Here is a 14,928-nt window from a genome sequence, read left to right on the forward strand (position 1 = left end):
CGCCCCTTCCCCACGCCCCGCGCTTCCCCTGTCCCCGCTCCTGTTTCTCGCCTGGAGCTTGCTCCTCGCTCGGCTTCTGCTCCTCGTCCCGCCCCTTATAGACCCACCCTTCCCCCTCATCCTGGGGGAGCTGTTCTTCCCAAGCCAGCTCCTTGCCCCGCCCCCTCCTATGGCCCCGCCCCTTCTCTTTAGAGACGCTTTCTTTGCCTTGGGAACTCTCCTCGCCACTGGCCTTCCCCTCGCTCCGCACCCTCTCCTCGTCCTGCAACTTCTCCTCGTTCCTTGTCGGCGCTACCTTGTCAGTCAGCACTTTCTTGATCCTCACCTTCCCCCTGAACCCCGACACCTTTTCGCCCCCTCCCTTTTCACCACCCCTTTCCTTTCCCTGGACAGCCTGGCTCTACGCTCCGCCTCTCCTAGCCCCGCCCCTATTCATCGCCCCGCTTCTTCTCTTAGCCTCTCCCGACTCCTCGCCCCGCCCTTTCTCCGCCCCGCCCCTCCCGTGCCCAGTCCCTGGACTCTCCCCCTTTTCCCCAGCCTTTCCCCTCCTCGCCTGCCCCCTCCCCTCCCTCCCCTTCTTAACCCCGCCCCCTCCCCACCCTTCCCTCCCAGGCATGACCCCAGGTACCTCCCTCTTCTCTCCGCCCCGTGGTACCAGTCTCTAAGTTAAACCGGTCAACCGTCACTCTGCTGCTCCAGTCCCGCCCCTCTTGCCCGGTCTCAAAATGGCCGCCTACACGTCCACAACCGACTTCTGCCTTTCTCGAGGCATGCCTGCCTCGCCCGCCTGTCTCCATGGTAACGCGCACCCCAACCAGCGCCTACGGCTTGGGGGGCGGAGGGAGGGAGGTGCTCAACACCCAGTAGCGCGGGGCCTGGCCGGCAGAGGGTGCTGGGGACGACGTTTGCGATGGGAAGGCCTTCAAGGAGTTCCTATTGGTGGTTCTCGCCTACTTGCCTTTCTACCCATATCACAATTCTAGTGAAAAACAGTTTGGTCTCCATGTGGGAATTAATCTGACTGCGGCTTAACACCCTTCTCTACAGAACAGGGACAAAGGCAGCCATCTCATAGAGCTGTTTTGGGAAGCCAGTAAGATAGCACGTGAAGAATGCCTGGCACAAGTAAATATTCAATAAGTTAACAGTTTTCATTGGTATTCTGATGCCTAACAGTTAAGGACTCAGACCATGACTTTTTTTTTTTTTTTTTTTTTTTTTCGGGAATCCTAGTTCCCCGACCAGGGATTGAACCTGGGCCCTCTGCAATGAAAGTGTGGAGTCCTAACCACTGGACCGCCAGGGAATTCCCCAGACCATGATTTTTTGATGAACTGCAAAGCTGACTTTACTCTAAACCCCAGTGGTTTTCAAACTCTAGCATGCATTAGACTCACCAAAAGAGCTTGTTAAAACAGGTTGTTGGGCTCCACCCCCAGGGGTTTTGATTCAGTAAGTTTTGAGATGGGGCTGGAGAATTTGTATTTCCAGCAAGATTCCAGGTGATGCTGATACTAATGGTCTGGGGACAACACCCTGGGAACCTTCCATGACTCCCCAGGACCCCAGGGAAACATTCAAACTCAATTGTTTTCCAGAGCCCTGCATAATCTCATCCCTGTAGTCCTTCCTAGCCCAGGCACCTTTTCTCCCTCTGTAGTCCAAAACCTAGTCACACGGAGCGACTTGAATATCCTTGATCAAGCATGCTTGCTCTCCTCCAGAGTGTGCATTTGCTGTAACACCCTCTGGAATGCTATTCCCTACTTTGTCACCGGCTGACCACTTTGCTCCTTTCAGGTCTTATCTATGATATGTGAGCAGCCCCCATCCTTCCTCTGACCATGCTAGGCCATGTCTATCTGGGAATGGGTCTTTGTTTCCCACTGCATCACAGGCTCCGTGAGGGTAGGGCCTAGGGCTTTCTCTGTCACTTGTTCCCAACTCTATGCAACACAGCACATTATAGGTGTTCTACGTAAATGAAGAGCTGACAGGGGTCTGTGCTCCCCACCCTCCAGCCCATCCCCACAGACCATGGAGGGTGACTTCATCTGAAGGAAGAAATCCAGCAGCTGTGTACCTGAGCCCTTCTAGACTCACAGAGGCAGAGAGACTGGGGTGTCCTCATGGCACCCCCCCACACTCAGGAATATAGCCCCACCAAGGGGAGGGCCTCTGTTACCCTGATGCACAAGGTACACCCTACAGCATCACTTATGACAGCAAAAGACTGGCAGCCACCCACATGTCCGTTAATGAAACGTGGAAATAACTTATTGGATGTGGGTCCTAGAGGAGGCACCACAGACATAAAAAAGGATAGGAGACCTACTTGTGTGCCTCTTGAATGATCTCCGAGTGACACTGGGTTGGTGAAAAAAGCAAGGTGCAGAAAAGAGAATATTAGAAAAGCATATAAAAGCATACATGTATATATGAAACATATAGTATGAAAAAGGTGCAGAAATGAGAATAACCATTAGCTGACATTTTACTGAGCCCCAGACACTGTTCTAAGAGCTTTACAGTATTAAATTGCTTCATTCTCCAACAAGTCCATGAGGTAGGTGCTGTTATCATACCATTTCACAGATTGGCAAACTCAGGCACAGGAAGGTGAAATCACTTGCCTAAAACCACAGAGCCTAGAAGTGACAGAGTTCAGATTTATACCCAGGGACTTTGCCACCAGAGTCTGTGATCGTAACCACCTCACTGTACTAGGTACCACTTATGTAGAGTGAAAGAAAAAAATTAATAACACACATATACACACACATGTATATTGCTGGTACATGCCTAGGAGACCTGAGAAATCTGTCAACACAGCCCAAGTACAGGAGGAAGACTTACTTTTCACTGTACAGTCTTTTCTACTTTTTCCATTTTTAAGCATGTGCTTTTTTTTTTTTTTTTTTAAATATCTTGAACTGAGCAGGGCCTGATTTCTTTTTCCGGGGGAATTTGGAAGGAGAAGTGGTGAGGAGCAGAAACCAGATCACACAGGCACCTCCCCCAAGCAACTGCCTTCCACCCAGCTAGTGACTTTAGCAGCAGGGTCAACGACCATGCTGAGGAGCCAGGAAGGCTGGGAGACTGAGAAAGAGCTAGACAGTGGGTGTTTCTGAGCCTCCGTGGGACAAGGTGACCAACCAAAACCTTGTCCAAATCCCAGTTTTGCATTTCCTGTGTGACCTTGGATAAGTTATTTAACCTCTCTGGGCCTCCTTTCCTCATCTGCAATATGGAGAATGTACCTGACTCACAGAGTTGCTGAGAGGGTTAAATAAATTCTTGTGTATCAGGGGCTTGGAACAATGCCCGGCCCATAGTAAATCCTATATAAGTGTTTTCTATCACTGTTATTAAAACAGTTTTGTGTGACTTCTTAGCATCATTGGACAATGTTGCCTTCTCCCTCCTTAAAATTCTCTCATCTCTTACAATACTCCCCACCCTCCTGGTTTTCCTACTCCTCTCTAGAACTCCTTTTCTGTCTCCTTTGTAAGCTCTTCTCTTGGGTAGGAGGGCATTGGTTGAAGGGTCACTGCTCACCATATGGGGCTGTTATGTTAATTAGAAAAAGAAGTCCTCTTTGGGCATATTCAGCCATGAACTTCAGCCCCTATTTGTTTCCACCCTACCAGCCAGGCATCCCTTATGTAGGTCTCAACCTGGATAATTGTACATCACTGCCTTGGCTGATTAGTTTATTGATGTCTGCCCATTCTCCCAACTTTCTGCCTTTCTAATAGAAGCCCAATTTTGTTCAAGTATTCACCAGCCTGCAAACTAAAACCTCAGCCCCAGCCTCAGACCTGGGCGGCAGGGGGAATCCTGAGGAATCCAAGCTAATCATGGTGATGCCATCACTCTGGCCAATGATTGGGTCAGGATGTGCATGTGAGCCAATTTTGGCCAATGAGATGGAAGAGGAAGGCTGCTGGGAGACACTGGGAAAAGGTTTCCTTGTTTCCAAAAAGGTACCATGGGAAGAGATGCCCCCCACCACCACACCCCACCAACTTCCTGTACTCAAAATTAACATGTCTGATTGTGATGCCTGGATCTGTGGCAGCCACTCTGGGGCCATGAGGAGCGCCCATGCGTGAGCCAAGCCTTCAGCTGAGGGTAACAGAGCAGAGAAAGAGGGAACCTGGGACCACAAGACTCTCTTGGAGCTGTGGATTGTATCATGCCTGGAGCTGTCCCCAGCTCTGGTGATGTACAATATACAACCATCTCATCGTTTCAGCCAGTGCCAGTCAGGATCTGGTTACTTGCAACCCAAATCTTTCCTTACTGATATAAATATATAAATACCCTAAGGCTGATTTCTCAAGGCTGGTCTTCTCTCTTCATTCCCACCCAGAGCTGTCAAACCCACCTTCATGGCCTTGGTTTCCTTGTCTGTCTCCAGCCTCAACCACCCACTGAGCCCTTGCCCTGAGGGTCCTGTAACCTCCTGATGCCTTCCCCTGTGTGTCCCGTTAGCCCTTCACAGCCACCATGTTCCAAACAAGCCTCAGCATCTCCCTTCAAATCTGTTCTTTCTCCCAGGCTCCCACCTCAGGGGCAGCTGACCAACCTTGGACCTTTCTCTGGCCTTATCCCTCCCAAGTCTGTAAGGCTTATGGCCTGTCCACTTGGCCTTCTGAGCATCCCTCGACTCGCCCCCTCCTCCTCTTCCCTTGGCCCTACCCAGTCCCACTGTCTCCTGCCCCAGCCTCCCCTGGGCACCCAGCCTCAGTGTCTCCCTGCACACAGCAGCTAAAACCCAAACCTAACCATGGCCCTCTCCTGCTCAAAACCCTTCCATGGCTCTCTAGTGCCCTCAAGAAAGAAGCCAAGTTCCCAAGATGGTCCTTTAAGGATGCTTACGATATGCCCATGTCCACTGATAATATTATCATTATCTACCTCATATGTAAAGTACCCAGAACAGGGCCTGGCCAAAGAAAGCATCACAGAATAACATGGCAGGCTCTGTGAAATCATCTTTAGTTATTGCCATTTTACTGATGAGGAAACCAAGAATCACAGAGGCAAAGTGACCACCCAAGGACACAGGCAGGACTGAGTTGGGATTTGAGCCCAAGCAGGCTGGCTTCAGAGCCCAGTGCACCTAATGTAATTAGTCCTTGGTAAACGGGAACAGCTGTTACAATGGTGTCTCACGAAGACCAGTGCCTTAGCTTCCTGCCTGCCAGGCTGCTGAAGAAGATTCTATCACACAAGCCTACCCCAGGAGTCTCCGAATGTGTCTTGCTTCCTGGATACACTTGAGGAAAATGAGTCAGGTACACCTTCTTCCCCAGACTACTCCTCAGATTTCAGGTCTGAGTTCAGTTGCCCCTTCCTCCAGGAAGCCCTCCCTGACCTTCCAGGGTGGATTGGGTACATTCCCTGTGCTCCCTCCACCCTAGCCCTGACCACTCTGCCCACCGCCACCCTCACCCCCCCCACTGAAGTCCTGCCTGTTATGGACTGTCACTGTGTGGGGACAGGTCTGTCTACCTTACAGGATGGCAAGCCCCATGAGAGCAGGGCCCAGACCATCTGGAACACTACTATGTCCCTAGCACTGCCCAGCATGGGTTGGCACAGAGGAGGGAGTTTTGAATGAGTGAATATACTCTTTCCACTTGACAGATGAGGAGATCAAGGCTCTGAGAGGGCCGGTCACTTGGCCAAAGTGGAGTGACTGATCTAGCACCTGAAATGAGGTCTGAGTCCAGAGCCTGGGAGAATCAGCAGGTGGCGAGTGGCAGATGGCGTAAAAGAATGAGAAACAAAGAGATGGTGAGAGGGAAAGACAGAGACGGTAGGAAAGCCAGGGGAGCACAGAGTGTGCAGGGAGGTGAGCGGAGGGGCAGGGGAAACTTAGGCAATGCTGGTTCCTGGATCCGGGTGGTGCTCAGGCAGGTAAGACAAAGGACAGACGGATAGCGGAGGCAGGGCCTCAGGAACACTTGCATGTGCTTGTGGACGTGCTAGTCTGTCAGTCCAGTCCCTTGGGCCCCTCAGCCGCAGGCCAGGTCCGCAGCCTTGCGGCGCCTGCCCCGGCTACCTGGGGATGGAGGCGTAGTCAGGGTGCAAGCCGGCGGCGAATTGCTGGTGTGGCTCTGGCTGGCGGCCCAGAATGTCCACCCGATCGTCCCCATCCTCGTCGAAGCTGGTAGGGCATGGATTGGGCAGCAGGATGAGCTCTGTGAGGCCATGAAGGTCAGACACACGGCGGAAAGTCTGCAGCACGAGGACCATGGCGACCAGGCCCAGGAAGAGGTAGACTGCAGAGACGGCAGAGGGGCGATGGGTGGACTCAGACCTCCAGGTAATGGCCGTGGGGCTACAGGACCCCCAAAGATTGGGCAGTGACTTTCAACTCCCCCCTGGGCTGGGGCCAGGTCCCCCTCAGACCCGGCCCTCGGTCCCCGGCCAGCCACCCCACTCACCTGTGACCAGCACCTTGTAGAGGGCCCGGTAAGGCTGGCCGGGGGCCTCTCCAGGTACATAGTCACCCAGGCCAATGGTGGACAGAGAGATGAAGCAGAAGTAGAAGGCGTCCAGGAAGCTCCAGGCCTCCTCAAGGTGGGCAAAGACTGCGGCCGGCACCAGGAAGCAGATGGTCACCACGACCCCCAGCAGGACCACCAGGTGCCAGCGGGCCGCCTGCGGGGGGTGGCAGCCCCAGCGCTGGCTCAGCCAGGACAGGGGCGCGTGGGAGAGCAGCAGGGACAGGCGCTGGGCCGAGGCGGTCAGCAGCAGCATGGTGGCCGGCACGCCCAGGAGCGCAAAGGCGATGGAGAAGGCCTTGCCCCCGTCGGTCAGCGGCGTCGTGTACCCGTAGCCTGTGGGAGTGAGGGGGAAAACCTTCTGCCCACTCGGCATCCACTCCGGGGTCTGTGGCCACTCTAAACCAAGGACTAATTTCACTCTTGAACCCACCTCTCCTAGAATCTCTCATCTCCAGCGATGGCACCTCCACCCTTCCTGCTGTTCAGGCCAAGAGCCTGGTGTCATCCTCGACTCCCTTGTCACTCACACCCAGTTTCTGTCTGTTGTCTCAACCTTCAGACAGATCCAAAACCCACCGACTCGCCCCACTCCACCCCACGGCTCCATCCTGGTCCTGTCTACCCAGCAGCCTCCTGCCTGGTCTCCCTTCCCCCCTCACGCAGCCAGAGGGACCCTGTGAACATGTGAGTCAGGTCATGTCCCCGCCCTGCTCAGAATCCCCCCATGGCTCCATCTCACTCAGGTAAAAGGACAAAGTCCTTATGGTGACCCACGGGGCACCACACAATTGAGGGCAGCACGCTCCCACCTCAGGGCCTTTGCACTGGCTGTTCTTTCCTGGTGGAACACTCTTCCCCCAGGTATCCACGTGGCTCCCTTACTCCCCTCCTTCAGGTCTGCTCAAATGTCACCTTCTCAGTGACACCCTCACCACTTTAAATTGTTACACCCTCCTACCCAACTCTTCTTTTTAGTTTGCTTTCATAGCACTGAACACCTTCTAGCATACCGTATGGTTTATTTATGTGGTTACTGTCTGGCTCCCCACAGGGTGCCAGCTCCAGGAGGGCAGGGGCTTCTGTCTGTTTTGTTCACTACTGTAGCCCTGGTATCTGGCATAGAGTGGGCACTTGATCGATAGTCAAAATAATGAATAAAGGGTGCAGGCTTTACCCTGGCTCAAAGCCTCAGTTTCCTCTACTCTGAAATGGGTGTGACAAGCCCCACTGTGCTCCCGGAGACTGTGGGAACACAGGAAGGCCAGGGTGGCTGTGAGTTCTGCAAACAGAAACACGATAAAGAGGAATTCAGGTGTGGGTGAAACTGGATCACTTTGGCAGTATGTAATTGAAAATCTCTTTTGATTTCCCAAATAAAGCAAACCAAAGGGTCAGAGATATGACTGGAGTGGTAAGGGGCCTGGTTTATGTTGACAGTAAAATGTCTTGCCCAAAAGACTGCAGATCCAGCCCTGTGACCCGTAAGAAAGTGTGGAAGCATTGCACATACGAGCAGGCTTTCCCCTGAGCTCTTCTTCCAGACAAAAGGATCCCCCGGCTTTTATATACTCAAAGGAATTGAAAGCAGAGGCTTGAAGAGATACCTGTACACCCATGTTCATAGCAGCATTCTTCACAATAGCCAAAAGGTGGAAACAACCCTAGTGTCCATAGATGGATGAACGGATCAACGAAATGTAAATACAAACAATGGAATATTATTCAGCCTTTTAAAGGAAGGAAATTCTGACACATGCTGCAACATGGATGAAGCTTAAGGATATTGTGCTAAGAGAAATAAGTCAGTCACAAAAAGACAAATCCTCTGTGATTCCATTTATATGTGGTACCTAGTGTAGTCAAAATCATAGAGGCAGAAAGTAGAACGGGGACTTCCCTGGTGGCGCAGTGGTTAGGAATCCGCCTGCCAATGCAGGGGACACGGGTTCGAGCCCTGGTCTGGGAAGAGCCCACGTGCCGCGGAGCAACTAAGCCCATGTGCCACAACTACTGAACCTGTGCTCCAGAGCCCGTGAGCCACAACTACTGAGCCCGCGTGCCACAGCTACTGAAGCCTGCGCGCCTAAAGCCCACGCTCTGCAACAAGAGAAGCCACAGCAATGAGAAGCCCGCGCACCACAACGAAGAGTAGCCCCCGCTCGCCACAACTAGAGAAAACCCGCGCGCAGCAACAAAGACCCAACACAGACAAAAAAGAAAAAAGAAAAAGAAGGTAGAACGATGGCTGCCAGTAGCTGAGGAGAGGGGCAAATGGGGAGTTAGTACATAAGGGTATAGATTCAGTTTTGTGTGATAAGAAGAGTTCTGGAGATGGATGGTGGTGATGGTTGCAGAATATGAATGTACGTGATACCACTGAACTGTACACTTAAAAATGGCTAAGATAGAAAATTTTATGTTATGTGTATTTTGTCGCAAAAAAAAAAAAAAAAAAACTAGGGAAAAATAAAGGATCCTCTAGTTCTTGCTGGACAGGTGGCCACCTGGGATAAAGACATTCCCTCCTCCAGTGCAGCTAGGTGTGGCTCTGGAATAATTTATGGCCAATGAGGTATACATGAAAGAAGCAAGCAACTTCCAGGAAGTGTCCTTAGAGAAAGGGAGATGCCTATCTTCCTTCTTTCCTCCCTCCTCCTGCTGCCTGGAACACCGATATGAAGGCTGGAGGTGAGCAGCCATCTGGGACCATGAGATGAGCTTGGGAATGGAAACCGTGCCCAGGAGTTATGAAGGAACACGAAGGTCTCGGACCATGCAGCACCATCCTGGTCTTGGACTGACTCCCTTGAATGTGAGCAAGAAGTAAACTTCCATCTTATTTAAGCAGCTGTTATTTGAGGTTTATCACTTATGGCTCCAAGCTTCATTAATACAAGGCTTTTGATAGAGAAACTCCAGCAGCCTAGCTGAAATGACAGGTTTGCAGATGACACGAAATCCTCATAAACAGAAAAATCATAGAGTTAGAATAGAATGGGCGTTGTGAGCCTCAACTTGCTACCTCCAAGAGAGCCAAGTCCAAATTGGTGCTTTGTTATTTGGTCCCTGCATCACCTTGGCCAAGTGACTTCTCCTCTCTGAGCCTCAGTTTCCTCAGAGTACTGCAAAATGGCCTCATAAACAATGCCTTCCTCAAATGCAGGTTGGGACAGGGTGTAGCACCTAGCACGGGCATAGAAAGTGTTAGCATGACTGTAATGCTCGCTCCCTCCCCCTATACCCAGTTGCAGGTGAGTCGACTCCTCCAGCCCTGGCCTCAATCACAGCAAGGCTGCCTGGACCAGCTCCAGGCCCCAGGTCTTCCTCAGAAGACTAGGGCCTATGACAAGACCAGGGACGCTGTGGGAGAGGTCCCTCTGAATGACGAATGGTCTTCCATTTCTCCAGATACATTCAGGGCTCCCGGCTTCACCAGCAACAATAATAATAACTGAGGCTCTGTCAGTCTCAGTTATTATTACCGGCACTTCACACGGACACAGACCCCCACCTTGACCAAATTTTAGTCAGCTCCTCTGAGCCCTCTTCCTTTTTTTTCTTTTTTTTTTTAGCTGTGCCGTGTGGCATGTGGGATCTTAGTTCCCTGACCAGGGATCGAACCTGCGTCCCTGCATTGGAAGCGCAGAGTCTAAACCACTGGACCGCCAGGGAAGTCCTGAGCCCTCTTCTTGACTAAGCCCAGTTTTAGCAGGAATCCTCAGTTGGTTTAGGGAGAATCCCCCCACTCTTGATATCTGATCAGATTCCTCACCATCCACCACTGATATCGAAGCCCTTGGCCGGTATTTAGCAAGAATCCTATTGAGCCAGTGTAGCAAGAATCTCCCTACCTTCCATGCTCCTCTTGGTAATTTTCCATCCACTGACCCCTTCACTTTGCTCTCAGCTCTAGATCTCTCCAGTTGTCTTTGCTATATTCGGAATCGAGTTCAGTCTCTCTCCCCTGTCGCAATAACCTACCATTTTTTAACGAATGTCAGAATAATTTTTTTTAAGTATACATACATCACCCTCCTTCATTCACGCAAGCCTAAGAGGTAGTGTGGTGTGTCGGTTAACAGCATGGGACTCTGAGGCCTGACAGCCTCAGTTCAAAACCGCACGCTATACTTCCTACCTGTGTGGCCTTGGGCGAGTTGTCCAACCTCTCTGGGCCTCAGTTTCTACTGCTGAAAAATAGAACGGCTAATGGTACCTGCCTCACAAGGCTTATTGTACTGAGTGAGTCAAAGTCCATATGTGGTTAAGTCCTCTACCAGGTATTGCTATTACTGTGAAGCAGGGAGTGTTATTATCCCCATTTTACAGATGAGGGAGGACACTGAGAATCAGAGATCACCCAGACAGTGCCTGCCTTGAGTTTGGCTTCTTCACCTGTCTTGCCTGGGACAACTTCTCCGAAGCCAGGATCTGGGAGGAGACAGAGGGAGAGTGAAGCCGGGGAGCAGGTCGTGCAGGCCCAGCCAGCAACTGGGAAGTCTGTGAGAAGCATCCAGCCCTGCTGCCCCGGGCCTTGGTTTGCTGGTCCACACAGTGACGACAGGGCACAAAAGGCAAAGGCTGCTTGCTATTGCCGGCAGTGAAGGGGAGTTAGGAGTCTGGGCTAGCCAGGCCCCAGCCACCTCCCCTATCCAAATCCTAGCAAAGAGGCAAAGAGGAAGTTTGGGGGCTGGGGCGGGGCTGTGGGAGACCAGCAGAGCCTGACAACAAAGGGATTTTCCAGGTCTGAGGGGCCCTGAGGTGAGAGATTTCCCGGGTAGGGCTGGGAGGGGGCGTCAGTCCCACCTGAGGCTGTAGGGGTCCAGAGAAGGGGATCTGTGGGGTCCAGTCAGTAATCTGAAATCAGAGGCCAGTGTCCTGGTTTGAAAAGAATCCTGGTTTGGGGCTGGGGTCCTGGGTCCAGAGGAAGAAGGGGGACAGGCACCAGTGTGGGTGTTTTATGGATTGGAAGGGGAATCCCTAGGCAGAAGGGGCTTCTGAGCCCAAGGATGCCTGAGGGGACATGATGGTGGTAGACAATGCTACGGGGAGGATGGGAGGGGTGTGTGTGTCTCAGGTTCTGGCTGAGAGTGTCAAGGGTGGAAAGTGGTAATGGTCTTGAGTGGACAGTGGTGGGGGGGGGGTCTGGGGTACAGAGAGCCTGGAGTGTCCTTGATGGAGGGAGAACTTCAGGTCCAGAGCAGACTACAACAGGGCTGGGGTGGAGAGAAAGGTCCCAGCTGTGGGTCTGGAGGAGACTGAAGGGGTCCCAGGTCCCCAGGAGGTTCCCTTTCTTGGGAAATTCAGGTTGGGCAGGGGGTCTCGGGGGAGGGGTAGCAGGTGCAGAGAGCCGGCTCCCTGGACTGGCATCCTGGGGAGGGGGGCGATTCTGCTCTCAGGGACAGCGTGTGTGGAGGGCGCTGGGGTCTCAGGTGGTTCTGGGGTTCTTACAAGGGGTGTCAGGGTCCAGAGAGTGGTGAGAGTCTCAGCTAGGGGTTCTCGGGTTCAAAGAGGTCTGCAAAGAATTTCCTGGTGGTCCAGTGGTTAGGACTCCGCACTTCCACTGCAGGGGGCATGGGTTTGTGTTCAGGGAACAAAGATCCATGCGGGGGCCAACATAAATAAACAAAGGGGTCCCCATGGGGAGTCCCTGGCTTGGAAAACAGTAGGGGTTTTTGCTGGTGCCGTTTTGGGACTGGAGGGGTGGGAGTCCTGGCTAGGGAGCTTCTGGTTGGAAAGTCAGCGGCCCTTCCTGAACATGCTCTAGTTTTCTCACGCACTTCCACAGCTGGGGCTGCTGAATTGGAAGTCCCACGTTCAGAGGGTACAGGGGTGTCCCTATTGGGAGGAAAGCCCTGCACTGAGGGCTCCTCAATACAAAGATGTTAAGACAGAGTGGGGTACGTGAAGAGGGGCCCTGTGTCTGGAGTCAGGGCTACCTGCAGAGGAGTATGAGGGTGGGGGTGGTCCTTGGTCAGGAGGAGGACAGGGACCCTTGCTGGGGAGTGGTCTAGGTCCAGAAGGCTAGAAGTCTGGGATAGGGGCCCCAGGTTCTGGCTGAGGGATGTCTACTGGCAGTAAGGTCTTTAGGGATAGCACCTGGAGAGGGTCTGGAGATTCAGGGTCCTCACTGGGGCACCAGGGTCAGGAGGAGATTGGGGTAAGTCTTCCTAAGGGGCAACCCAGAAGGACGTATCTGGAGAACCAGGAGACAGTGTTGGACGGGATGGCGGACTGAGCCAGAGACAGCTGGCTCAGCATGGCTGAGGTCCCAGTCCAGATGGGGCGAGGGTCTCAGGCAGAGGGTCCGGGGTTCTCGCAGGAGGTCTCTGAGGGTAGTTCTAGGCCCAGAGGGGACTGGACAGACCCGGGTCTCCAAGGGAGTTAAGGCAGAGGAATGAGGTCCCAGATGCTCGCCGGAAGGTACTCTGAGGGTGGCTCTGGTCCCCGAGGGAACTGGTGGATTTCCTACTGGGAGGAAAGGCATGGATGGAGGCTCCCCAAGGTGGAGAAGCCCATGAGTGTGGGTCCCAGGTCCTCGTTGGGGGGTTTTGAGGGGATCCTGGGCTCAGAGGAGATCGGGAATGATCCGCCGGGATCAGGGTATTTCGTGGAGGCTCCTGGGTCCCTAGGGAGGCGGGGGCTCCAGGGGGTCCCGGGTCGGGGGCTCGGGAGGGCGACCACGTACCCACGGTGGTGACCAGCGTGCTGGCAAAGAAGAGCGCCGAGGCGAAGTCCCAGGCGGGGTCCGAGGCGTTGGCGGACCCCGAGGCGTTGGCGAGTGCTGCGCGCCCCAGCCGTCCTGCCGCCAGCATCCGCTCCACGAAGGCGTCTAGGGCGGGGGCAGCCACACAAGGGCTGCGCTGCAGCAGCTGCTGGCGCAGAGTCTGCAGCTCAGCTCGGAGGCGGTCTTCGTGCGGCCGCTCCAGCCGCGCCACCAGCAGCGCGCCCAGCACCAGGTAAGCGATGTACGCCGCCAGGGCGCCCGCCAGGAGCGCTCCCCGCCGCATGGCGCAGCCGGCCGGCCCGCCAAGCTCCCGGCCGCCCCGCTGACGTGGCCCCTGCCTCCCGACCGCCAGGCGCCCGGCTTCAGTTCCGGGAGTGCTTGACGCGCGGCCACCGGCGCCCCAAAGAGGAAGAAGAGAAAAAAGGGGAGGGGCGGGGTGGAGGAAACTGAGGCACGCCCCACAGCCAGGTGTGAAGACCGAGAGGGAGGAGACCAGCGCTCCCGGACCCAGGAGACCGGCGGGATGCTTGGGTTGGGGGTATTCTTCCTTTCCTCCCCCTTCCTTCCTTTGCTTCCTCCCCGGAGCCGCGGCTCCCTACGCCAGAGAGAATCCTAAGTCTGTTTTCGGCTCGCGGACCGAGGAGTCGCTCCCCGACTCCTTAGGGCCATTGCTCAAGGCTGCGAAGGTTGTGCGCCGCACCGGGGCGCGTGGCTGAGGGGACAAGGGGACAAACTGAAATCCAGCCCTCGCTCCACGCGCCAGGTCGTGCGTTCTGGAGTGGGGCTGCGTCCACCTGGAGGGAACCCCTGTCTAACTCACAAAGGGGACACCACAGGGCCAGGTGTCACCTGTGCCCTCACAGAGTGGGGATCCTTAGCTATTCACCAAATCTTTGCTCAGCCCTCAATTTGTGCCTGGCGCTTTGCTGGGTGATGCTGGGGACACGCAGTGACCAAGACAGTCCCTGGGTCCTGCCCTCGAGGGGGGGCTCCCCGCACTTCAACCGAGTGACAGCCCAGAGGGTCAGGGCTGTGATAAGGGAAGCACAGGCAGAGTGACAGGGGCTTGGATGGTGAAGCCTAGAGGACTGTGCAGCCAGGAGTCATAACTGAGAGACTAGAACAGTCTTCAAGGTCCCCAGAAAAGACAGTGTCTCAGAAGAGGAAAGGGAAAGCCACAGTGACACGGTCACTTGCTGACATCCTTCCGGAGGGCTATCACTCCCCAGAAGTCATTTCTACCATTATCTTTGCCTGAGATAACTGGAGGAGACTGAGGGACAGAAAAGGGGAGGCTGAGGGGGAGACAGGTTAGATAAAGGGGGAGATGGAGGGCAGAGACAGGAGACACTAAGGTAGCTTAATGTTCAGGGCCCCTCACTTGCAGGTGTGCCCGTGTGTGCTCACTTGCTGGGGGTTATAACGTTTTTTGGCAAACCAGGGAAACCAGGTTGCAACACAGGAACATTTTTATGACTTTTTGGGAAAATGTCTAAAGATGTTGTTAAAGAGAAAACCACAGACCCCAAATGGCGTCACTCGTGCTAAAGCCCATGATACCAAACCTAGATTTTAACATCTGACCTAACTGCAATTTTGTCCTTCCCCAGGAAGGTAATCTTAATCGGCCAGTCTGGAATTTCCTGGTCAGCACCAGCGAGGTAATCTGTCATGTGGGAC

The 14,928-nt window shown here is 53.9% G+C and overlaps 1 protein-coding gene across 1 annotated transcript; it reads right to left on the bottom strand.

The window, feature by feature from the left end:
• Positions 1 to 6,069: 6,069 nt before the first annotated feature.
• Positions 6,070 to 13,531, bottom strand: KCNK6 (potassium two pore domain channel subfamily K member 6). Its single transcript, XM_065899523.1, has 3 exons — positions 13,210 to 13,531; positions 6,459 to 6,854; positions 6,070 to 6,293 (listed from the first exon to the last, which is right to left on the bottom strand). The coding sequence occupies exons 1-3, from the start codon at positions 13,529 to 13,531 to the stop codon at positions 6,070 to 6,072; spliced, it is 942 nt and encodes a 313-aa protein (XP_065755595.1).
• Positions 13,532 to 14,928: the final 1,397 nt, after the last annotated feature.

This window comes from Phocoena phocoena, chromosome 20 (genome assembly GCF_963924675.1).
Source record: "Phocoena phocoena chromosome 20, mPhoPho1.1, whole genome shotgun sequence".
NCBI classification, from domain to species: domain Eukaryota; kingdom Metazoa; phylum Chordata; class Mammalia; order Artiodactyla; family Phocoenidae; genus Phocoena; species Phocoena phocoena.